This window comes from Aedes aegypti, chromosome 2 (genome assembly GCF_002204515.2).
Source record: "Aedes aegypti strain LVP_AGWG chromosome 2, AaegL5.0 Primary Assembly, whole genome shotgun sequence".
NCBI lineage: Eukaryota > Metazoa > Arthropoda > Insecta > Diptera > Culicidae > Aedes > Aedes aegypti.
The window spans coordinates 449,737,184-449,763,836 of NC_035108.1; the positions used below are offsets into that span (position 1 = coordinate 449,737,184).

The window sequence follows — 26,653 nt, forward strand, 5'->3', positions numbered from 1 at the left end:
CGCCATCAAACTCAGTTGCGGTTCGGTCGTCGTTTGGAACACATTGTGTGTGCCTTGAGTTCCATTCAGATTATCCATACAAAAACGCGAGTTTTTTTTTCATCTAACGATAATCCACTGGATGGTGTTTTGATACATCGGTAGAGACCGATACGCCAAAAGTTTGCGTAAAAACTCACTCTTGAGAGTGATCTTCAGTGCGCGCGCGTAACTTCCGTCATCGAAGGTGGCAGCAAAGTGAGAGTTCTATGCTGGAAGCATGGAACTGGAAGTGTGAGAATTGGAGATTTCTTTTTCAAGAGCGTAAATCCGAACCTTGAGCACAGATTTGACAGTCCTGATGCTGCCAAAACACGATGGTATTTTGAAGGAGGAACACATCGACGTAAAGTGCGTGTTTGAAATAATTGCCATTAAGAGCTAAGTGCTGGGAAAATGCTATGAATTCATTAAAATCAAATCGGTATTCTGTTAGCAGGAATGTGGTGCGAAGTTAACCTTTAACCTTAGCCAACTAATTTAATTATAGGACAATTAGAACAGAAAATCGATGAAAAACTAGGTCAATGTGAAGTGAACATATATCAATTAATCAAAAGCAATACCTTCAAACAGTTTACCCATTTCGAAGCACAGTTCAAACAGTTACAAAATAGTATCAGTATTACAAAAAACTAGCCAAACTAGCAGACAATCCGAATCAATCAAAAGAACATTTGATACCAGAACACATCACGCAAGCGGTTCCACTTCCTCCTCAATACAGCAGTGCGGCATGGCGATGGAGGCAATAATTAGTACAATAAAGGTAAATGCTTAATAAATGCTACCGTGCGGCAGAGTGGCAGAGTCAGACGGTCCCGAACGGGTTACGGTATTGTTGTGTGGTGTTAACGAAAAGTAGAGACAGATACCTTACCGTTCCCATACCGATCCGGTCTTTGCCTTCCTGCCTGGCCTGATCAGTCAGCCGAGGGGGTTGTTTTCATGGGAGTAGCTAGGATATTTTTTTGAGGGGACCTAGGAGGTACCATATGTAATATCCGTCGCAATAATGATGATGCTTCGAAAATTTCATAGTTTTTGTCTCATATCATATAGGACATTTCAGAAACATTATCAGTAAATCTCTTTTTCTCGAGAATGCCTTTTGTTAATTTCTCAAGAACCTTGAAAGAATAGTAAAAATAAAAAAAAAGTTTTAGAAAAATAAGGTGAAAGGAATTATTGATCACCTGTAGAAATTTTAAAACTATTTAACCATCAACGTATCTGACAGCCCTGCAAGCGAGCAGCCGGCGTAAAATTAGAAAAATAAAAAAAGCGAAATGCTGTGATTAAGTGATTGTTTTTAGCACGGTTTGGTGAAATTTTAAATTGTTTTTATCAAAAATCGAACAGAAATTGTTCTTTTATTAACAAGTAGTGAAAGTAAACTGTGTTGGAGGTTCTACGTTTCGCGAAAGTGGTAAAATTCGACGAAAAGTGTTCTTCGTTCGCAGGCGGATAAGTGTAAACAATTGTAGCAAAATTTAACGTCCGTGTTGAAAATTAGCACGGTTCATGAAATTTCTACCAGCTACTAGTGTTAAACCTACGGAAATCGTAAGGTAATAGTGTTCTGATGTCTCGTTAGCAATTTGGGAGTGAACTTAGTGTAGGTAAGTGAAATATTTTGAGAAATAATGTGGACTTCCGGAAATGTGTTTGTATATGTGAGGAAGCCATTTTCACTGCCATGACAGGGATTCCTTCCCATATGTCCTTAAAGGCTTTGAGAGTTGTTACATTCTAATTATCAGCTTTTGGAATGCAAACAACTCGAACCTTTCGCTGCGCTTTAGTAATGTATGAAAGCGTAACACTAGCTTTGAAAATTTTATATAAGAGCGGACAAAGCGTCTCTTCTCCCTGTTGTAGTAAAGCTTGGAAGAATTCATCTTTCCCGGCTGATCTGAAGGGCTAAAAAATCTCAAAGCCCATTCAACCCATGCTGGTGAAAAAATTTCGCAAGCCTTCTGAAAGGCATTTGTCAGCCATACATGGCTTGCCTCATCTAAGACCTGCTGTTTATTCAAACATGGTGTCGATCCTGGGAAATGAGTTCTCATTATCAATTCAAATTTTTCTAAAGAATCGACAGTAGAACTGCCGTCTTCTTCTTTGAGGCTACTCAGACCATTTGAATAGTCTTTCAAAACGTGCTTTAGAATGATTTGTTCAACTCTTATTCCGCTAAAATGTTTGTCGGGTGCCGAACCGATACTATTCGGGTAGATGTCGAGCTCAGTCCTGCCGATTCCGGTGGATAGTAACTTCTGGTTCACAAGCATTGCGACGAACATTTACAGGTGCTACTTTGCGATCTACTCAATTTAGTACATAGTTCTCGACGCTGGACCCAGCATATTACATTCTCCAAGATCAATGTTGCTCCGAGGTCGGTTCTAAGATTCCGGATAGCTGATCAATTCCGACTCCAGGTGCGTTACTTAACGCCTGGTCCACTTGGTTAAGTCCCCGATGGTTGATTTAAACTACTCCGATCATGGCCTGATGTTCTCTGCTTTTCACGTTCTTCTCCTTTGTAGCGATGACATAATCATAATGTGATTTCTGGTAGCTTCTCACTTCGTACAACTCTATTTCGAGAACATTCGATAAAAAAAAAATGCTTCAATGTTGCCTTGATGGCCGGATAAAGTGAACTCTGCATGTCCCAGGGGACTCCCAGAAGCTGCGTACTCAGAGAAAACTGGATCACTTATAACGCTTAGAGAAAGCTAGAGGAGCGACTAGGATAAGTAACGGTATATGTTCTAAATAATATGCGGCGACATTCTACTCCCTTAGCAGGGTTGGGTGTCACTGGCCTGAAACGGCGAGTAGGCTATTGACGCAAGCTGCTCCCGTTCCGTAAAACCGTGGCAGGCATTAGATCCGTCTCCTGGTTGTTCCAACTAGGCGGTAGTAGGCTCAGATGCCATGAAAGACTATGTCAACCCTAGCGTGGCCTCCCTGCTTGCATAGATAACCATGGGATCACAAAGGTGACTATTCCAGCGGAAATGGATAGCGGCTCTTAGGGGAACCCATTAGAGATGATCCATCAAAACAAACAACTAGTGGAATGTGAAGGAGAGGCTTCTGAACCCATCAGTAACCGACTAAGGTTCCAGCCAAGAAAGGAGGCGACCAACATCAACTTAAGTGAGAACAGTGTGGACAAAATCCTACATACTGTAATTACGACAGGCACTGGTCGCTCCAATGCAACATGTGAGGTGACCGATGGCCTGGGACTAATTGAGGTCATGAATTGTAATAGGGAGTACCTCCCGAAAATGCAGGTATCTGCAGAGCAACTCGATGTCATCATCAAGTTTGTGAAGAGCAAAAGCAATATCAGGAAAGACTTGAAAAAAAGTCATGGCAATAGTGGAGAGGCCAACACCAAGCCTAAGGCCAAGAAAGCCAAGAAAAAAGAGCCACGGGATAGCCTGAACCAGGCAGTGCATCCACAGAAACTACGGACGAAAGGCAACAGTAACCCGTGGATACGAGTCGGGAAAAAGGAAGAAAGGGGAAAACTGAAAACGGAGCGCAAGCAGAATGCCAAACCGAAAAAAGCGAAACGTAGGAATTCAGGCGAGGCCTCCGATATCAAAACGGAGGAAGCGAAATACGCCGAGGTTCTGAAGGCGATGTGAAGCACGGAGAAATTATTGCCATTGGACGCAGATGTGTGGAGCATAAAGCGAATTAAGATTGGTAGAATGATCCTAATCTTAAAGAAGACTGCCAAGCAAAAGGGTGCCGTCCATAAGCAACTGGTACAAGAAGTACTTGGCGACGAGGTTGATGCGACTCTCTAGTGTAAAAATGTGAGTGAGGTCACCGATGCAGCGGAGGTCTCGGCTGCCCTCAAAGAACAGTGTGACATCGACGTAGCCAATAAGGCCATCCACCTTAGAAAGGGCGCGCAGGGCACCCAGGTGGCGGCAATTGGCCTGCCGGTTGCAGAGGCCACGCCATAAATCTATGGCGTGTTCTATTGCAGTTGTTACGCGCCCCCAAAGGTGCAAAGGTGATTAATTGAGGAGTTTTCCCAAAGGGTCGACAGGATGATAGCCGAACTAACTAATCGGCAGCCAGTAGTGATAGCTGATGACTTTATTGCATGGGCAGTGGAGTGGGGTAGTCGCTGCATCAACCACAAATGTCAACTATTGTTGGAATCCACAGAAATGGTGCAGAATTGATTATCGACGTAACGTTTTGTAGTCCTAACCTTTTATACCTATAGGTACCATGAATTGGCGCGTTGATGATGGTTAGACTCATAGCGATCATCAATCGATTCGCTATAGTATAATACGAGGCGGGCGGAGGGCATTGCGATGCAAGTCTCTGTATTATACAGACCACCACATGCTCCTTTCAGGGAAAGTATTCAATATTTAGATTCTATTTTTAAATCGAATCGAAGAATGCTTTGTGTTGGTGACTTCAACATTAATTTGCTCAGTACAAATTCTCAACAATATCTATCAATGCTAGAATCGAATGGATTTACGTGTTCAAATCGTATTCATAGAAATTACACTACATATGGAAATGGCGATGTAGGTTCAATATTAGATCACGCTGTAACTGATTTGTGTAATCATACGTTCTCCATGAAATTAGATGATGTTAGTTTTACTGATCATAAATCCATACTGATCAGCTTCGGATCCAGTAATCGTATTACAGTAAATTGTGGTTTAAGTCGATGTGTTCGTTTGGATTTTGATCGAATATCTATAGATTTACAACAATCATTGGAGGGTGTGGAGAGTTTCGAGAGTTTGACAGAAATAATTACAAACTCTATGAATTGTAACTCATATGAGCTCCGTTCGAGTAATAGAATTGGTAACAGGGCACCATGGATCAACGAAAACTTATTAAGAGAAATTCGGTTGAGAGATCAAATTTACAGAAGAACGATTCAGTGGCCAGAAAATAGTATTATTGAATGTAACTATAAAAGACAGAAAAAATATGTTACTAAACTTATCAAACATAAAAAGAGAATGCATTATTATAATTTGATTGCTGAAAATCGGAACACTATCAGAAAGGTTTGGAACATATTAAATGAAATTATTTATGGAGGTAATAGTTGTGATCGAAGGAAAAGTATTACAGAAATCGTATCTAATAATATAACATTAAAAACACATTGGATATATGTAATGCTTTCAAAAAATACTTTGTTAGTATACCAAATAAACTGTACGATGATTTTTCTTTGGCATTCAATAATGAAACAAAAAAAAATACTATTAATAATACTATTCCAAATTCTATCATAATGTTACCAGTTACATATAATGAAATGAGTAATTTCGTTCAAGAATTCAATTGTATTAGCGCTGTTGGAGTTGATAAAACACCCGCCAAACTTATCAAACGAAATGCTACAACAATTATACCTATTTTAACAGACCTTGCAAATGTGTCGTTGGAAACCAGTGGTTTTCCATGTTGCCTTAAAACAGCTTCTCCGGCGACATCCCCCTTGTGGTTTATAGCGAATCAATGGAGGAAGTAGAGTTAACAGCAGCGCACTCCCTTATCCATAGTTGAGGAATGGATGGGTTCTAGGTAACAACAACCGCAAGTCCGAGCAACGGGCGCTTATCTCGGTAGGTGATTGCAGCATAGAGTCCAAGCGATCTCTTGGGCATCTTGGGTTAATGATCGATGACACGCTCAGCTTCGCAAGCCACGTTGAATATGCCTGTAAAAGGGCATCTACGGATATAGCGGCGCTATCAAGGATGCTGTCTAACAGCTCTGCTGTAATTGCTAACAAACGCAAGCCTGGCGCTACCCATACCAATCTGGTCAAAACCGCTAAGAACGGGCAGAAACCTAAAGCGGTTGATGAACACGTTTAGGATCATGTGCATAAGAGTAGCAAGCGCATACCGAACGGTTTCTAAAAAGGGCGTGTGCATCATAGCCGGGACGACGCCCATCATCAAGCAAGATGTTCAATGCTTCAACCAAAGAGGTACCATAGGAGTTCGCAACGCGTGTAAAGAGGCAACGCTTAGAGGTTGGCAGCAGGACTGAGATAACTCCACTAAAAGTAGATGGACCCATCGGATAATACCAAATGTGGTACATTGGTATAAAAGAAACCATGGGGAAGTAAACGTCCACCTGACGCAGTTTCTGTCAGAACCAGGGATGGGGTGCGACTCAAATCTCTTTCGGTGCTACACACGCTGCTGCGAGATAGCACCCAAAATTCGAAAGAGACGTGCAGGAGTATTTTTCTCTGGACTGCACCCTGACTGTGCTGACTGGCAATGTGCTTTGGGATGCATGGTATCGAGTTGTCTCATTTTCACTCTTTGCGTTTCGTACACGCGTAAACAAATTCACTTGAATTCATTTCATTAATATGTGACTGTCAAAATTCTTAAACACGTTGAACATTATTCGCCACCACCTTATGTTTCTGACTTTACCAAATATGTCAAGATCCACAAGAATAAGATTTTCCAAAGCACTTATTAAGCTTGTCCGCTTTCAAAGCATACTTTGCTGAAAATAATCTAGAAAGGATTTTGTGCTTTCACGAAAGAGACTGAAAGAGTAGAGATTGTGCTTTGCTTTGTCTCGCACAAAAACAAATTGTCTCCTGCGCCTTGCTTTGAGTTTACTCGCAAAGAATGGGAGACGCATAATCAATTTCTGAGTGGCACGCTTGTTTTTGGCACTGCACTGAGTTTTCAGACATTCCCTGGTCAGAACACGCTTGCTATAGGCAGTACCTGCATAAGTTCAGGCACTCAGAATCTCCTGGGTGCCCCAATTGTGCTGGTGTGGAGGAAACATGTCGTGTTCGATTGCTTCGTTCCATTGTTGTGAGAGATTGCATGCTCGCTATGGCGCGCCGATCAAGAGTTGGCTGTAGAGGATTAGGCCTTCAAGGCTGGTCCCTTGTAACATTGTTCAAGTCGGCTATGAGAAGCAGTTTGCCTAGGTTACTTCTGCTACATGTGTTGTGCTATATGCATTGGCCCCTCCTCGAAGAAATACCGTAAGGGGGGTTGGGGGAGATGAGGGTATGAGGCCAAGGGTAAAGTTGCTGCACACTACTCGAGCAATTCAGCGAGAAAAAGGTCTACCAAGGATTATGAATGCCTTCAATAATACTGGAATGTCTACCAAGATTTGACAGAGTCCACACATGTCCGCAAAAGTTTACAAAGGTTCACGAAGGTCCAAAAAGATCCATGGAGATTGTGATGGATTGTTAACCATCTTTGTTAGCTGAACTCGAAACCCCTACAGCATCTCCACAGTTTTGACAGCAAGGTTTTTTTTTAAAAATTGGTATTAGGTGTGTTACCTTTGTGATCAATCATATGTTCATGTCTGACTAGGTGCCTAATAACTGAGAATTAGAGCTAAAATGCATCCTTCACAGTTAATGGATGTATAAGTGTGAGATAAATATTTATTTTTATAGAATCATGTCTCTGTTCTAGCACTTCTCAGTCCTCTGGTTTCAGGTGATCCATGTAGCCTCTGCCCAGATGGGTCACATTCACCCACATCAAATATTTATGTACCAACAGATTATCGATTGGCATCACTCCTAACAGAAGGTCAATGTCTACTTTACCAACATTCAATGTGTTATATTTTTAGACCGGGTCCATTTGGGAAATTCGTGCAATTATTACTTCACGTAACAGTGTCAACGATTAGTCCCATTTGTTATCTAGGCTATAAACTACCAGTACAAGTACGTCGGCGTCACTGGCGTCGAGGGAAAGGTAATCGTCCGCCTGCTACGACCGGCCGGTATGATGCCACCGACCGTAGTGTGACAACGACATTTAGCTCCGACGACGACGTCGCTATGAGTTTATTTTCGTAAGTTCGGTTTATTGCTCCTGCCGTCTCGAGGAAGCAAAAAATAGCATCAATTCAAATGTGTTTACATTGTGAAGATTACGTATGAGAGTAGTAGGACAGACTTGTGGCAAAAAATATGCGAAAACTTTGCTCGAGAAGTATGCGAGGGAAAGTGAGGTGAAATGCCCTACGTTGGTTTAAATTGTACTTTCAAACTTTCCATATTTTATTGAAATTTAAATGGTTCCATCCTAAAAAATTTACTTCGAAGATTCTATTTTAAGATTTTTAGTGAATTTTCCTAATTGAACGTAATTACCCTTAGAGTTGAATATGATTTGTGGAGACGCATGCTTCATGACGATTTATTTTCTAAAATGAAATTTTCTCTATCACATTTCTTGATGTATTTCTTGTACAGGAACCATTTATATTCCATTTTTAAGTACTAGCAACTAAATACTGCTGGAATGAATATGTGGCTTCCAGAATGTTCAAGTGGTTACGTGAATTTCGCGTTGAAACAGATCATTGGTTGGCTTCAAAATTTCGAATTTTCCTATTAAAAACCCCTCATATGACCGAGTGGCATTAAGAACCATTTCCTTCAACCCACGAGTAGTCAGAGAAACACTTAGAGTAAACAAAGGCATTGACTGAAGAAAAGTTGTATGATGGATACCTTACGAGTAGTAGGCACTGACTGGCAGTTTTGTTTACTATGACGGTTACCAGGAGAAGAGCGGTTGCAGTTACGTTACAACACAAACAAACCAAGTGTGCGCATTGATCTTTGATTGTCACTCAGGGCCACTCGCCTACTGAGATCGCTTCACTAAAGTTGAATGATACTTTTATTTGCATTCGTTCACGTTTCGCACGCGAACACTTGGGACGTTTCTTTACAAACTATGTCTGCTGTAATGAAAATTTGAATCACCAATCATTCGAACAGCTTCTGCATAACGAGATAGAATGAGTAAGTGGTTTGGACGGCCTGCAAATGAAAAATGAAGAGCAATTATTAGGCAACAGTTTTGCTTCTTTTTGCTTCTATTGCTGATTGGGCATCATTACCTTGCCAAATTGTTCGATGCTCACGTAGTAGAACCGAAATGCGGTGATTCCGACGATTTGTTGAGCGCGAACGGACATCAGCAGCACTTTCTTCTGCACAGTCATGGGAGCATCATACCATTGGAAGCTGTAGATCTCATGTGACAATGATTCGCTCTAACGAAGATGTGATTGTAATTTTTAGCTTTATCGGATAAGTGACATATTAAAAACTACTTACAATTTCAGTCAGCTCTGATCCGAAAAATGAGAATGCCAGCATTTCAAATGCAACAATTTCACACAAAATTAGCGTGGTTTATGCTCCGACACCGCTTGCGTTCTGTTTTAGAGAAGAGGAAGGGAATTAGGTTAACCCGTAAATACGATATCATTCTGCTGAAAATGCTATGGCATAGTTACTTTCCTTTTAGGTACGATTTACTTTAAAACCGAGCGGATTAGTTGTGCTTATAAATGCATGGGTTCTCCTTCCTCCAAAAATTTCCGACTTTTTAGTTATCATTATTGGTTCCAATTGATCACAGATTAGCAACATAGAATTATTTATAGTAATCCATTCAATTGTTGACCCAAAGATATCCTATACTTGTTAGTTTGTACTTCAAATCCTGAACAGTCAACAACTTAATTTTTGGGAATTAGGTTTGCAAAGTAGACTTCCGTTCATACCCACAATACTTTAAAATAATTCAAAGAGACGTTAGATTTGTTAGTTACACATTTTGAGGCATTTGGATGGCTACTAACAGCTTTGTTGAACACTGCACTGCCCATAAAAGCATAACTGTCCCATATGAAATAAGTAGGCATTGAGAAATAGCGCTCAAAGTTTAAAGTTTACCATTCTCACACAACTGTTCATAATTTTCTAATACATTCCTGCATGCTATATTCATTTAGCACTACCGCAAAGATGACTCATTTTGCTTATGATGATCAGCCAAAAATATAAACTTGAACACAATTTACGTTTTGCAATCGCTATTTGGATTGAAAGATTATATAGAGACTGTTATGCCTTTATTTTCCAATATGGGACAGCACCAACTTCATATTTTTCCACAACATTATGGAACAAAGAGTGTTATTTTATACATTCATAGTATAATATATATTGAAACATGAATGTTGCGATGAAAAAAGGTGTTGCTTTTTCATTCCACTACTCGACCAACGTGCGACATGTTTGATCCTACCCTCGTCACCCGCCCCCGCAGGAGCAAGCATCAAGGTCGAAGGATCAAACAGAGCAGCTCTCTACCTTTTGAAGTTAAGAATTACCGCTCGATTTTGGTTTCATAAGGCTCCATTGTTTGATAAATAAGACACACGAAAGAGTTTTTATCATCTGTCGAAAGGAGACTTTTCATTTATAAATACCTATTTTTTATTCCAACAGATAACGTGATGAATGCTTTTGCAAAAACATAACAAAACACAAAAAATAATAATATCTTAGCAAAAAGTTATTCTAAATATATGATTCTTAGGGTTTATTCAAATACAACGGCATAGAGTATTGGACAATACATTTGCAACTTTTTCAATTTTTCAGACAAAAAAGTCAACGTTAGAGAGATAGATCGCAGTTATTTATGAACCAATTGGAATGATATTTTGACAGCACCTTAGACAGAACTTGAATTATATCACATAGTTTTGAACAATTTTTCAAATAGCTAGTTCAAAAGTAATAACGGTTTAATTAAAGTGATTTTTTTTTTAAAATAAACATTATAAACGATTCATCTGAAAACACAAAACCTGTCTTTGGTAAACTGATTTAGCTCGTCAAAATCTATACCTTTGCAAAAGATACCATGAAGCTATTACTTCAATTTTGAAGTGATTTATGTAAGTTATAAAAAAATGTAAAAAAAAAACACTTTAGTAAAACCGTTATTGCTTTTGAACCCATGATTAGAAAAATTATTCAAAACTAAGTGTATAAATTCATATGTATATCTAAAAATTGTAGAAATTTCATTCAAATAAGTCCATAATGTGGGCCTCGTGGCCGTACATTTAGTATGTTCAGGCATTTAAGCGCATTGTGGTATGGGGTGTGGGTTCGATTCCTGCCTCAGCCCTTGAAACTTTTCTCGGCTGTGCCGCTGGAGCATGTTTGTCCGTTGTCTAGTGTTAAGTCACAGTCTGTGCAGCTAAATGGCTAAAGACGGTGTCGGTGTCTTTTTATAATAACTTAGGTGAGGAATTCCATCCAGAATGAGTTGAAAAAATAAAATAAAAATAGTGCTCGATAATCTTCGATCTTCGATTTGGATTTAATTTTGTACATATTTTTGGTATGATTAGTGTTTTCCATAGAAATATCGATCATTTTGACTCAAGAATAAATTTTGAAAATAGTCTATTAGTTTTTGCATGAAATTCATTTGAAGAAAAAAAATCAACTCCGAAATAATTTTAAAGAGAAATGTTGTATGAAGAAGGAGTAGCGAACTTTTTGGATGACAAGAAAGAAATACGATAAAACAAGTTTTTTCATGAAAATTTCAAAAATAAAACTTAAATTTTAAATTACACAAAAACCAATTTTTTCATATTATTCAAATTTTTACCATAGATTCTTGATAGAAAACAGATGTTTGGGTCAAAGTTTCATGATGGTAATTTTTAATAAAAAAGTTTTTCTAAGGACAACTTCTGGTCAAATTTTGAAATACATCTTGAAACTTTGTTCCAAACATCTTTTTCTTATCAAGATTTTTTGGTGAAAATTTCAAAAATATACTAAATTGTTTTTTTTTTTGTGGAATTTAAGTTTAATTTCTGAATTTTCATGAATTTTTTTTTTTTTTCGATGTGTATTATTTTTGTCGTCCGTGAACTGATTCACTGCATCCATTAAACATTTTTTATAAAATTAACACTTTGGAGTTAGAATTTTTTACATAAATAGAATGCAAATTTTACCCTATTTTCAAAAATTATTCTTGAATCTGAATTATCGATTTTTCTATGGAAAATACTTATTTTACTGCACATGAAGATGGTCGAGTTCTGCAGCAACTTTATCTAAAACACCATATGTCTACATATCATAAAACATATTTTAGTATCTATCTGCTAGGTAGATTGATCACAAAACTTGTTGTATCAAGAGCGTACAAGATAAACTATCAAGAGATACTTTTCGGAACAAACTTTATTGCAAAAATAAACGGTTGTTGCGCTATATATTGGAATATCTCGATCTAGATTAACACCTCCCAACCCCCCTCAGAGAGTCGGAAGTGCAATTTTGACCATGTATATCTTTCTAGTTTGTGAAGCGATTTTCAAACAATTTTCATCAATGGAACCGGAACCTATTCAAGATTGATGTTCATCTTTGATTTTTTTTTTTGAAATAGAAGCGTCTCTCCAAAGTTATTAAGCGTAAGGCACTTCCTAGTTTTTTGACAAACGCATTTTTTCACAAATTTAACAAAAAAGCGAAATTTAAAGCGATGACTACTAGTTTTTTCGATATTAATTTGCTTGATTGAGTGTAGTGAACATATTTGAACAGAAATTGAAATTTTTAACTATAATCAAAATGTCGTTAACCCAAAACATTACGAAAAACCCAATTTTTTGACCCGTTTGCGTTTACTCAAAATTCAAAGCGATGACATATAATTTTTCCGACATTAAATTGATTGTGAAAGTCAAGTGAATATGTTTTAGTAAAAAAAAATAATTTCCCATAACACTCAAAATTTATTTTATCCAGAAAACCAAACAAAAACGTATTTCTTGAGCTTTTTTGTCTGTAAATCAAAACTGAAGGCTATGACCTGTAGGTTTTTCGACAAGAGAGGTCAAGTGAATATTGTAGAGTAGTAATATAAATTTTTGACTACACTCAAAATTGTTTGTATCTACAAAACCACAATAAACAACTTATTACCCGAGTTTGTTCGTTTGTAAATGAAAACTCAAGGCTATGACATGTAGTTTTTTCGGCAAGAAATTACTTGTAGAAGTCAAGTGAAAATTTTTGAGAAGTAATTGAAATTTTTGATTACACTCAAAAAAATTTTTACCTGAAATATAAGGAAACCCCCTTTTTTCTGCACCCGTTTGCCTGTAACTCAAAATTCAATGTGATGACATTTAGGTTTATCGATTTTTAAATTGATTGTGAAAGTCAAGTGAACATGTTTGATTAAAAAAATTAATATCAGATTACACTCAAAATTGATTTTACCCAACAACACAAAAACGGGGTTTTCTTAGCTTTTCTTTATCGTATGTAAATCAAAAATTTAGGCAATAACGTGTAGTTTTTCCGTAATGAATTTGCTTGTAGAAGTCAATGGAATACACTTGAGTAAAAAAAGGTTTGGTTGGACTTTAAAATTTTCCCTAGAACACTACACAAAAATGTATTTTTAGAGCTAGATCGTTTGGTAATCAACATTGAAGGAAAGTTTAAGTGTAATAAAACATTTCAATTTCTGCTCGAACATATTCACGTAACTGTTAAAATATATTGCTTGCAAAAAAAAAACGTCACGTCAAATCCTTGAGTTGTTAATTACAGACGAACAAAAACAGGATTTTGTGTTGTTTTCTAGGTTAACAACAATTTTGAGTGTAGTAAATGTTTTTCTACCCAAAGAAATTAACTTGACTTTTACAAGTAGATTTAGGCCGAGAAAACTACATATCATAGTCTTCAGTTTTGATTTACAGACAAAAAAGTTCTGGAATCACGTTTTTGTGTGGTTTTCTGGGTGAAATAAATTTTGAGTGTTATCTGAAATTCATTTTTTTTTTATAAAACATGTTCACTTGAAGTTAACAATCAATTTCATGTCGAAAACAATATATGTCATAGCTTTGAATTTTGAGTTACAGGCAAAGGGTCCAGAAAATAGTTTTTCGTAATATTTTAGTTAAAAAATGAGTTAAATCAAAAAAAATCAATTTCTGCTTAAGCATGTTCACTATACTCAATCAAGCAAATAAATGTCGAAAAAACTACATATCATCGCTATAAATTTTGTTTTATTGTCGAATTTGTGGAAAGAAATGCGTTTTTTTTTAAACTAGGATGTACCTTTTGCTTAATAACTTTGGGTAGACGCATATATTTCAAAAACGCAAAAATGAATATCAATCTTGAATAGTTGAATAGGTTCCATTGCTGAGTTTTATTTGAAAATCGCTTCGAGAACGACCGAGATATGCATGTTTACAGTTGCACTTCCAACTTTTTTTGTACCCTTGGTGGTTGGCGTAAGTTTTCACCCCCTTGGTAGAATAAGAGTTTAATATAGAAAAACCATCCTCAACAATGTTGTTTAGGAGATCAAGGGCCGAAATTCGGTGGTCATTCATATATAGATTTCCAAATGTTTTGTTTTGTAGATATCTCAGGGTCCTGACCAAATTTCTTCAATGGCTCAAAGGCTAGCATCATTGAATCCAAGAAATTCGAGATATTGCCAACAGGCAGCGCTAAACTTTGAAGTTTGAAACTTTTTTATTTGCATATATTTCAGAATTCTGCTAATTTATGAAGATGACGTCTTTGACAAAGTTGTTTAATAAGCCAAGGGAAATCGTTAATCGAATAAGTTGATTCTTAATTTTGCCATCAGGTGACGCTACTGAGCTTTAAACATTTGTTTTGCAAATATCTCAGGAGCTCGACCACTTTGAAATATGACGTCTTCGGCAGAATGGTGCAGTAGCTCATAGGCTATCTTTATATATGCCATGAAATATGATGATATGATAGCCCTTGCGCTACTGAGTAACTTCTCCGAGGATGCCATTTTTCTAAATGGACAGGCTTGTCCTACCTAGCGAACAGATTCCGAATTGAATGAGGTACCATTAGATAGCACTCCATCTCCAGATCAACTTTACTGATGTCTCCAAGTTTTAAAATTATCTGGATTTTGAGATATACCGATTACAAATTGTGGTTACGGTTCAAATATAGTGCCATCATTATTATGCGACTTCTATGTAAATTTGTTGATTTTACCTTATTATATAAAGGCTATATTGTAAACAAAAACTGTCGAGTATTTTTTTAAGACGATTCTTGAGTAAGACATTTTGGTTTGATATCTTTGTTGCAAAATAATAGCCTCCCCTTGGTTATGCGACCTTGCCGCGATGGGAGGGCACAACCCATTAGCCCATTAGATGGACACCAAAGGCGTAACCTATAGTGGCTACTCTTACTATTAGCTAGCTAGATACATCGTTATCATATACGACGTAGGGAATATACACACTTAAACGGTTTCGCCGAGAATCCAACAGCTGATATCTCGGTAATAATTTGACGATTCTCAGTAAAACTTTTACCGAGATCTCGGTAAACGTTTACCGAATCTCGGTAACGTTCGCCGAGATCTCGGCAAAAAATTCGGATTGCCGAAATTTCGGTAAAATAAGTACCGAGATTCGGCATTAAAAATTACCGAATTCTCAGCTGTTGGGTTCTCGGCGAAAAATTTTACTGAGGTCGGTGAAACAATTTAAATGTGTAACTCCGAGGAAAATGACTAGCAGATTCACTGAGTAGAAATAAGTGGCGACAATCTTATTTTAATATGGTTTTTACATTACCCTAAAAAGGAATACCTTTTTTGTAACAATGGTATAAACAATCTAATTCCAGCTTCATTTTCGCAAAAATTACAAGTAGAATGTAGGCGTTGTGAAGCATTGCATTTGCCACCGAAAAGTGAATCTTGTAGGAGACTGTAATAGAAGCCTAAGGTAACTTTGCTCTTTAATATTCAGTATAATAATGACTATTGAAAGTTAGACGCTGAGATCAATCATTAGGGTACACTTGCTAGTTTCGGGAAATTGTTGAACAGACAAGGAAAATTACTTTTTTTTAAGGATATATGAACGTAATGACCAATAAATACTTTTAACAACAAACAACAAAATTAACTACAACTACTACTAAACAGCCAATTTTGTTAAGACTTGACGACAATTGACATTTAACCCGTATAGGCCTGGGCACGGTAAATGGCTGGGCATGGCGTACCATTGGTACCTCGTGTACCTGCAGGAATAAAATAGACCCCTTTGTGCGGTCCTTAGCCTCTTGCCCAGCAACTCCTATCCCTACCTCCTCGTGGTACTGGCCGGGGTACGAGTAACCTTGGGGAAGATCGGGTAACCAACCCCCGGTGGGAACTTTGGTCGTATGCTGACAGGGAAGGGGGGGTTTGCTTTTGCTTTTGCTTCTGCAAACCTTGAGCGTCTGTACTCCATGTTAGGAGCGGCTCACAACAGCGTCTGTTCCCCATGTCAGGGGCGGCTGATCATCGTCCGAGTGCCAGAGAAGGACTCTAAGCTAAACTGCGCACTATGGCCCTCCGAACATTTAGGGGGAATGGTCCTCCGGAAATCTAGGGGGTTGGTGTCAGGCCCTGCAAGCCAACCGTAAAAACACATCAGCACAGGAACGTCAACGAGAGAATACGGACCGGAACAATCGGCAAAGACCACAGCGACGAAAATGGACTAGCGATTGGAAACTCGGTACGTGGAACTGCAAATCTCTCAACTTCATTGGAAGTACTCGCATACTCTCCGATGTACTGAAGACCCGCGGTTTCGACATCGTAGCGCTGCAGGAGGTGTGCTGGACAGGAGCATTGGTGCGAACGTTTAGAGGTAATCATACCATCTACCAGAGCTGCGGCAACACACGCGAGCTGGGAACAGCTTTCATAGTGATGGGTGATATGCAAAGGCGCGTGATCGGGTGGTGGCCGATCAATGAACGAATGTGCAAGTTAAGAATCAAAGGCCGATTCTTTAACTTCAGCATAATCAACGTGCATAGCCCACACTCCGGAAGCACTGATGATGACAAGGACGCATTTTACGCGCAGCTCGAACGCGAGTACGACCGCTGCCCAAGCCACGACGTCAAGATCATCATAGGAGATTTGAACGCTCAGGTTGGCCAGGAGGAGGAGTTCAGACCGACGATTGGAAAGTTCAGCGCCCACCGGCTGACGAACGAGAACGGCCTACGACTGATAGATTTTGCCGCCTCCAAGAACATGGCCATTCGTAGCACCTATTTCCAGCACAGCCTCCCGTATCGGTACACCTGGAGATCACCTCAGCAGACAGAATCGCAAATCGACCACGTTTTGATCGATGGACGGCACTTCTCCGACATAACCGACGTCAGAACCTATCGTGGCGCCAACATTGACTCCGACCACTACCTGGTGATGGTGAAACTGCGCCCAAAACTATCCGTCATCAACAATGTACGGTACCGACGCCCGCCCCGGTACAATCTCGAGCGGCTGAAACAACCGGATGTCGCCAATGCATACGCGCAGCATCTTGAGGCAGCGTTGCCGGATGAGGGCGAGCTCGATAGGGCCCCTCTTGAGGACTGCTGGAGGACAGTCAAAGCAGCCATTAACGACGCTGCCGAAAGCGTTGTCGGATATGTGGAACGGAGCTCAAGAAACGATTGGTTCGACGAGGAGTGCCAGGAGGTTTTAGAGGAGAAGAATGCAGCGCGGGCTGCAATGCTGCAGCATGGTACGCGGCAAAACGTGGAACGATACAGACTGAAGCGGAAACAGCAAACCCGCCTATTCCGGGACAAAAAGCGCCGCCTGGAAGAGGTGGAATGCCAAGAGATGGAGTTGCTGTACCGTTCTCAAGAAACGCGGAAGTTCTATCAGAAGCTCAACACATCCCGCAAAGGCTTCGTGCCGCGAGCTGAGATGTGCCGGGATAAGGATGGGAGCATCTTGACGGACGGACGCGAGGTGATCGAAAGGTGGAAGCAGCACTACGATGAACACCTGAATGGCGCAGAGAACACAGGCACAGAAGGTCAGGACAGCGAAGGCGATGGCTACGTCAGCACAGCGGACAGCGGAAACCAACCAGCTCCCACGATGGGGGAAGTTAAGGATGCCATTCAACAGCTCAAGAACAACAAGGCCGCTGGCAAGGATGGTATCGGAGCCGAACTCATCAAGATGGGCCCGGACAGGTTGGCCGCTTGTCTGCATCGGCTGATAGTCAGAATCTGGGAAACGGAACAGCTACCGGAGGAGTGGAAGCAAGGCGTTATATGCCCTATCTACAAAAAGGGCGACAAACTGGAGTGTGAAAATTATCGTGCAATCACCATCCTAAACGCCGCCTATAAAGTACTATCCCAGATTCTCTTCCGTCGTCTATCACCTATAGCAAACGAGTTCGTGGGAAGTTATCAAGCAGGTTTCATCGACGGCCGCTCGACAACGGACCAGATCTTTTCCGTGCGGCAAATCCTCCAGAAATGCCGTGAGTATCAGGTCCCTACGCACCATTTGTTCATCGATTTCAAGGCGGCATACGATAGTATCGACCGCATAGAGCTATGGAAAATCATGGACGAGAACAGCTTTCCCGGGAAGCTCACAAGATTGATCAGGGCAACGATGGACGGTGTGCAAAACTGCGTGAAGATCTCGGGCGAACACTCCAGTTCGTTCGAGTCTCGGCGGGGACTACGACAGGGCGACGGACTTTCGTGCCTGTTGTTCAATATCGCGCTTGAAGGTGTCATGCGGAGAGCCGGACTTAACAGTCGAGGCACGATTTTTACGAGATCCGGACAATTTGTTTGCTTCGCGGACGACATGGATATTATTGGGAGAAAATTTGAAACGGTGGCAGATTTGTTCACCCGCCTGAAACGCGAAGCAACAAGAGTCGGGCTAATGGTGAATGCGTCGAAAACAAAGTACATGCTGGTTGGCGGAACTGAGCGCGACAGGGCCCGCCTAGGAAGCAGTGTTACGATAGACGGGGATACCTTCGAGGTGGTGGACGAGTTCGTCTACCTTGGGTCCTTGCTGACGGCTGACAACAATGTTAGTCGGGAAATACGAAGGCGCATCATCAGCGGAAGTCGTGCCTACTATGGGCTCCAGAAGAAACTGCGGTCAAGAAAGATTCACCCCCGCACCAAATGTACGATGTACAAAACGCTCATAAGACCGGTAGTCCTCTATGGGCATGAGGCGTGGACTATGCTCGAGGAGGACTTTCAAGCTCTTGGGGTTTTCGAACGCCGAGTGCTAAGGACGATCTTCGGCGGCGTGCAGGAGAACGGCGTGTGGCGGCGAAGGATGAACCACGAGCTCGCTCAACTCTACGGCGAACCCAGTATCATGAAGGTAGCTAAAGCTGGAAGGATACGCTGGGCAGGGCATGTTGCAAGAATGCCGGACAACAACCCTGTAAAGATGGTGTTCGCCACGAATCCGGTCGGAACAAGAAGGCGTGGGGCGCAGCGAGCTAGGTGGATGGACCAGGTACACCAGGACCTGGAGAGCGTGGGTCACAGTCGAGGATGGAGAGAAGCGGCCATGAACCGAGGGAATTGGCGAAATATTGTTGGCGAGGCTTTATCAAGATAATTGATGTAAAGCCAAATAAGTAAGTAAGTAAGGCCTGAGTGAAAGAAAAAATACTAAAACTCTCACCGCTCAGCGAATGCTTAACAGATTTAAAATATTTTTTGTCAGTATACTTGTACACATATCTAGTTTCTAAAAGTTGTCAGAGAATCTCGAGAATGTTCCTGTGGCCGGAGTTATTGCGGTGGATCACTGGGTCAGGTCGGGTGACAAGGGTTTTGTGCTTCTGTGCCCCTTAAATTGAAGAATTATGTTAACTGCATTTAATTGATCCTATAAATGACCGTTTTCGGGTCCCAGGGATGCTTCAAATTTATGGTAAAGTGCACAATTTTTATCTTAACATCTGTGTCAAGCTTATGGGAACGCATTTTAGTGAACTATTTTGTTCGATCTATACTTTTAAAGATTTGTTTCATTTTAATACTTAACAAATCTAGAGACGGTTCTTCTGGACATTAAGCCCGAGTGGCCGCATATAGTACACACTAAACGTTGCAAAACTATTCATTTATAATGTTGAATATCAGATCTTAATGATTTATGCAAAATAAAATTTATGCCATAAGAAATAAATAAAGATAACTTGGCATGTCCCAAAAAATCGCCTTTTCCTATCCGACTTGACCCAGTAACCCACCGCAATAACTCTGGCTACAGAAGAATTCCCGAGTTCCTCCGGCCATTTCTAGAAACTAGATATGTGGTCCAGTATACTGACAAAAAATTATTTCAATCCGTTAAGTATTCGCTGAGTGGTGGGGGTTTGAGTATTTTTGCTTTCACTCAGGCCTATACGGGTTAAGATTCTAATCTTACGTAAAAGACAGGAGTAATCAAAATAGCACTTAAATTACAAATTATCCAAAACCATTTTGACTAGACAGTATTAGTAATGACACTACTACACTACTATTTCAAACAAATTCTGATGGAGATGCTGATTTTTACAATGCTTCTATGCAAGATAATATGTGTATTTTTCAAAAACTACCAATACGAATAAAAAACAGTGTTCATGTGGGCACTATAGCCTAGTCCGTCTGAGTATTGATCCTGGTAGACGGGAAACTTGGCAAAAGCCAGACCGAGAGCCTTGACAAGTTAAGCTGTCAGGCAACTCCAACTGAATACCATAAAAAAAAATACCTTTGTTGCAAAATAATAGCATATAAATCACAACTGTTATCAGGCTTGATAATACTCCTCAATATCATCAGAGTTTGGTAACATACTCTAGAGCAGCGTGCTGCCTTTGCCTCTTTGCGAGGGAGCACATAATGCTAAGCAGAGAGGCAATGAAAATTGAACGAGGAAGATGCAGCACAAACCCACATCAGAGAAAAATTCCATCAAAAAAGAATGCTCTCACAACTCCCCGAGGACTGCCTTGTTCGGACGGGACGCTCAAGAGTTTTTTTTGAAGCATGAGTAAAGATGATCATTGCAACAAGAGAGAGAGTACCAGCATTTTTTTTTTTGCAATCCCACTCGAATCGCCTGAAGATCTGCGTTGAAAATTTTGAGTTCAATTTTTTATCCTCATAAAAACGGCAAAATCGCCTCCTCTTTGCAATCCAGAGGAGTTTATATCAAGCCTGACTGTTATACAAAGTGCAACAACGCGAAGGTTGTTATCGCTTTAGGGATAATATCTCTTTAGGATTTTAATGAATATTTTGGAAAAATTGAATAATTCCGTGGGAGTTTTCCTGTCAAAATTTATGTTTGTGACTCTTGCTATCAAACCCCGGTGAAAACATATTCCAAATTATTTTATGACGAACCTGAAAAGGCACCGTGAGTCATTTTGTCAAAATTCAGCGTCTCAGGTGACCCCAAATTTTTGCACGATAACTCATAATATATTGAAAAATAAATAAATAAATAAATAAATGTTTCTATCGAAATACCAACAAAGTAAGATCAACTGAATGCCTTTCAAATGAACCAGAGAAAATTTTAATTAGACGTGCATTCACAGAGATATGGATAAATAACTTTGGTGTTGATCTTGGAGATCATAATTTCAGAGTAGTTTGAAAAATATAAGCAAGTCACCAAGTTATAGCATTTCTAGCAAAAGAAGATCGTCCTGGAATATCCAGGATTAACCTCAACTGTGAGGATCAGTAATTCTCACCAATGTAATGTAGAACAGTAGTAAACACCACACGATGACACATCCCAAAAATTGAGCCAGGAGAATCGGGCTGATCAATTCCTCTAGTAACTGCGCACACCTATAATCGTTCATAATTGCAAACATTTCAAAACTAATTTACTGCTAGCAAGTCACTTACCGCAACGCAAGATAGTGGGCTCTAATTACATCGTCTACGGCGTACTCCAAACGGGACCCTCCGCCGATTGTAACAGAATTGTCCAGCAGTTCGATGCGTTTAATAACCAGTTTGAACATAAGTGATACGTACTTTATCAGACTGTAGTACACCATCGATTTCATGGCCAAGAATAGGGCACTGCAGAAGAAGATGGGTGCAATCAGCGATTGGACGACGATGTAGTGGCCCATGTTGAAGTGGTCCATGTACGGAAGTCTGAAACGATAGATAGTTAGTGAAAGCTCGGTTCGCCCAAAACCTCTCACAAAACAATCACTCATTGGGAAAGTTGAAGTAGAACGGCTCAGTTGAATTGCTCCACGTGAAATACTTGTAGAATGTTAGCGCAGGGGGCATGATAATGTACACGGGAATGTTCAACCCAGTGTAAGCGAAATAGAACCGGCAGATGTTCCTTATGAACCGATTCGTCTTGACGATGGTCTCCCGATAGACTGGGTGTTGATTAGGGCCACAATCTGTGTGCACAAAAGAATTTGTATTGCAAAATACATCAATGAATAACAATAATTACATTCGGCAAACGATCGTTGAAGGATCTTAATAAGCAGCATCAGCTTCGGCAGTTTCCAAACATACACGATGAACACCGGATAGAGCAATGAGATGAACACGATCTCTCCAAGATGGCGAACCAGTGAATGAATATCCCCTGCGTCCAGATAAAGGACAGAAGGTAGTAGGCGTAGAAAGAAATGACACAGGAAGAAACCGTACAATCCAAATAGGCGGCGACGACTTCCCCAGGCTCCGAGTCGTTTGAGTAGGGTGATTACCAAGGGATAAACTTGCTCCAGACTGCCAAACTCGACTAGACCCGGTATGACTGTCATCGTGCAATGGATGGTTTACATGGGAAGGATATGCTAAAACTTGTCGAATGATTACCTCTGGGAAAGGTTTAAATCCGTTTCCGTTGGTCAGCATTTTCTTCGGCGTTTTTGTTGCGTGAAGATAATCATAGTCATTGTTTTCGGGATATGAGCTTCAAACTGTGATTGAGCATTATGGTTTTGAGTAGTAATCAATGATTTCACGGCCAGACAGTCGGTGAACTTTTGGAAGCACAGTACAAATTATACTCTCAAAGTGTAGCAGGTTCGATGATACTAAATGCCCAGGAAAGTCAAGAAATTTCCATTACGAAAAAATCCTGGACTGACCGGGAATCAAACCCAGGCACCTTCAGCATGGTTTTGCTTTGTAGCAGCGGATTCCAACCACTCGGCTAAAAAAGCATCTTATAATATGCTAATTGTATGCTGATCTACTCATGACCGAACCTTTTAAGACTACCTAAGTATTATCGCAATTGTAAAGATGTTTCTAATAAAATAATCTTTTCTCTATTTTTCCTACAGGATGTCTTCCTGGGCAGTACCTGCGTTCAAATCATGGTGGTCTCCATCCTCCTGAGCTTGGTATGGCCCACTTTCAAGTACTACGCCAAGCTTACCGCAATCCTGATGATGTCTTTCATGGTGATGGTTGTGCCAATTCCACTATACTTTTTCAAACCACGTTGGCCTCTAAACGCCCTGTAAGTTCTCGTCGCTTATGACACCTGGTGCTGGGTAACAGCTGGACCAACTTCCTAACTTATCCTATTTTACCAATTTCAGCATTCCGGGAATTGTCGCATGCGAGATTATCCGATGGTTCGGCGTGGAGTACGAAATTCGGGGGAAGGAGAACATCAACGTCAAAAACGGTGGGGTGGCCCTCATTAATCATCAGAGTGCCATCGACATCGTGAGTAAGTGCGAAATCAGCCCTAACATAATTTTGCCTCATTTAGCTAATTTAAAACTTTTTTTCCAGTGCTGTCTCGTTTGCTGCGTGAGTTCCGAAACATTGTTCCGGTGGTGAAGAAGGAACTGTTTTACGCACTTCCCTTCGGAATTGCTTCCTACCTGGTGGGGGTGGTTTTTATCGATCGGAAAAACATCACCTCGGCGAAGGATGTTATGAAGCGCGAAGCCGTAGCCATCCAACGGGATAACGTATGCAGATTGACAATGGCATCGATTTTTGTGTGTTAATAATTCATATGTTACTTTTAGCTCAAATTGGCCATATTCCCGGAGGGGACGCGTCACGACAAAGACACGCTGCTGCCTTTCAAGAAGGGTTCGTTCCACGTGGCCATCGATTCACAGTCGATTATCCAACCCATCATCGTGTCCAAGTATGGCTTTTTGGACCACAAAAAGAAACGATTTGGCCGTGGGCGGGTGATAATTAAAATTCTACCGGAGATCTCGACCAAGGGCATGACCAAAGACGACATCAATTCCCTGGTGGAGAAATGTCAAACCACAATGCAAGCGGAATTTGATGCACTTAGTGCGGAAGCGAAACAGTACTGCCATCTGTAAGAACAAAAATAAAAAAGGGAACAACTACTCTAGGGTTCGGTTGTGTTGTGGGCAACCGTTTTAGGTATTAATAGGAATTCGATTCGTACATGAGCATGACAACACAGACACACTTTGAATCGTCGGTACCTGAGTCTGAGTGGCGCGTAGTCGAGTACCTACGTCACGTAGTCAATTGATTTCGAGGGTGATAAGTGGAAAACGTTGCTTTAATGATGCTCATTTAGTAATCACTATTTCGATACTAGTAACTACCGTGCGTTGACATATAAGATATCGTCATTCTAGTCTTAATTTCAAAGGTCAGTTAGAAACTTTAGAACTATAGGGACGAGGGATCATGTTTACTCTAAACAGTTGTTTGTTTAATAAATATGGTTTATTTTTTAAAGTTGTACGTCGATGCGTTTTATTTTATGCTGTTTTCTTAGAAAGTGTTTTCTCACCAACTAGGGAAAATGTACCAGTTATGACTATAGTGGTTCCCTATTTGGACATATTTAAATTCTCGAAAACTTTTAAAATTTGAATATTTTTTAATGTTTAAACATCAAGATATATATAATATGAAACTACCTAAACGCACAAAATGATTAAAAAATTCAAACCAATGAAATTATCGCGTATGGCTAAATAGGGAACCATTATGTCTTTAATTGGTACACCAACCCTATGTTGCTTTTAATTGAATTTTTTTCATACAGTGGAATCTGCTGGTCGTTGTTCATAGGATTATAGATTTAGCGATTTCAGATAGTGGCAGCGGTAAAAGCGCAACTTTTCCAGAAGATCAAGCTGAGGGTCGTGGGTTTAAATCGCACCTGTCGAGGATTTTTTTTCGGGTTGACCGACATTTTTCAGATGTTATCGGTGTTAGAAGCTTCTGGGGTCCTAGAATTGACTTGGAGCACTATTATTCTTTGCGTTTCAAATGTCAAATGCGGAAACAACAAATGCGGTAAGATTTCCAACAAGTGATACGATGTCACATTAGTAGTTTACGGAACAAGTTGCAGAATGATGATTTTTACAGCACGAGTGGTAAATTTATCTTACGAGGCTTGCCGAAAAGGATAATTACGACGAGTGCTGTAAAAATCGAGTTCTGCAACGAGTTACGTACAACATATTTTGTAATTTCGTTGAAGACCACTTGAAGGTATCAAAAATTATAACGGAATGCATTCACCATTATTTCACAATTTCTGAGAAATTGTTGTGTTATGATCCATTACGCAACTCAAAACAGTTGAAAGCGTTGCGTAATGAATCATTACAGTACTGGTTTCAGTTAGGTAATGACTATTCCCGCACTGCATGCTTCAGTGCAGGAAAGTAGACCATTTCATGACAGAATGGCGTGATGAAAAACAGCCTATTACGATGAGAAATTTCAAAAATAACTTTTCCTGTAACACCGTCTGCTGAAAAGCACTGGATATTGAATCGCATTGTTTGCTGTGGTCTTTATTTCGCTACAGTTGATAACCGCGCTCGAATTTCACTGACAACAAGGTATTTTAGTTTGTTTTTAAGCTGCAAGTCTTGACTAAAAGTTCTTCAAATGCATTAACACACGGTAAAAAGAAGCAAGGTATTATACTCCGAAAAATGACATTTGGCAGTGGCGTCATTCCTATCGCAAACTCAAACGAGTGCAAAAGAAAGCAAGGCTTGCTCTCTCTCTTACTATCCTGTAAGTCTCATGTTTGGCGATAGGAATGACGACACATGTTTTGAGTGAAACCTTGAGCCTACCTTGATGAGTATACCGTGGCATTAACACATAACAATCGAAGGACTCCTAGCATTGATTATCGTGTAGGAGTCCTTCGATTGTTATGTGTTAATGCCACGGTATACTCATCAAGGTAGGCTCAAGGTTTCACTCAAAACATGTGTCGTCATTCCTATCGCCAAACATGAGACTTACAGGATAGTAAGAGAGAGAGCAAGCCTTGCTTTCTTTTGCACTCGTTTGAGTTTGCGATAGGAATGACGCCACTGCCAAATGTCATTTTTCGGAGTATAATACCTTGCTTCTTTTTACCGTGTGTTAAAGCATTTGAAGCACTTTTAGTCAAGATTTGCAGCTTAAAAACAAACTAAAATTCCTTATTGTCAGTGAAATTCGAGCGTGGTTATCAACTGTAGCAAAATAAAGACCACAGCAAACAATGCGATTCAATATCCAGTGCTTCTCAGCAGACGGTGTTACAGTTGAATACCACCAAAGCTGGACAAACGGAAAAGTGAGATCAACGTGAGCGATAACTTCAACAATCTATGGGATTCATTCCATGGAGTGGTTAGTGAAACAGCGCGAGAAGAGATACGTACGCCCTAGAAGCAGATGGTTTGACGAGGAATGCCAGAGGGTGACGGATGAGAAGAACGATGCCAGACTTCGGATGTTAGTGTTTGGTACCAGGCTGAACAGAGAGCGGTACAAGCAAGC

At 40.2% G+C, this 26,653-nt stretch overlaps 2 protein-coding genes across 2 annotated transcripts; one reads left to right on the plus strand and one right to left on the minus strand.

The window, feature by feature from the left end:
* Positions 1 to 24,592, plus strand: LOC5575521 (1-acyl-sn-glycerol-3-phosphate acyltransferase alpha). Its single transcript, XM_001661974.2, has 5 exons — positions 1 to 808; positions 23,179 to 23,357; positions 23,440 to 23,573; positions 23,639 to 23,820; positions 23,881 to 24,592. Exons 1-5 carry the CDS (start codon positions 776 to 778, stop codon positions 24,193 to 24,195), a joined length of 843 nt encoding a protein of 280 aa, XP_001662024.2. The 5' UTR covers positions 1 to 775; the 3' UTR covers positions 24,196 to 24,592.
* LOC110677169 lies at positions 21,238 to 23,166 on the minus strand. Its single transcript, XM_021848026.1, has 2 exons — positions 22,074 to 23,166; positions 21,238 to 22,012 (listed from the first exon to the last, which is right to left on the minus strand). The coding sequence occupies exons 1-2, from the start codon at positions 22,151 to 22,153 to the stop codon at positions 21,751 to 21,753; spliced, it is 342 nt and encodes a 113-aa protein (XP_021703718.1). The 5' UTR covers positions 22,154 to 23,166; the 3' UTR covers positions 21,238 to 21,750.
* Positions 24,593 to 26,653: the final 2,061 nt, after the last annotated feature.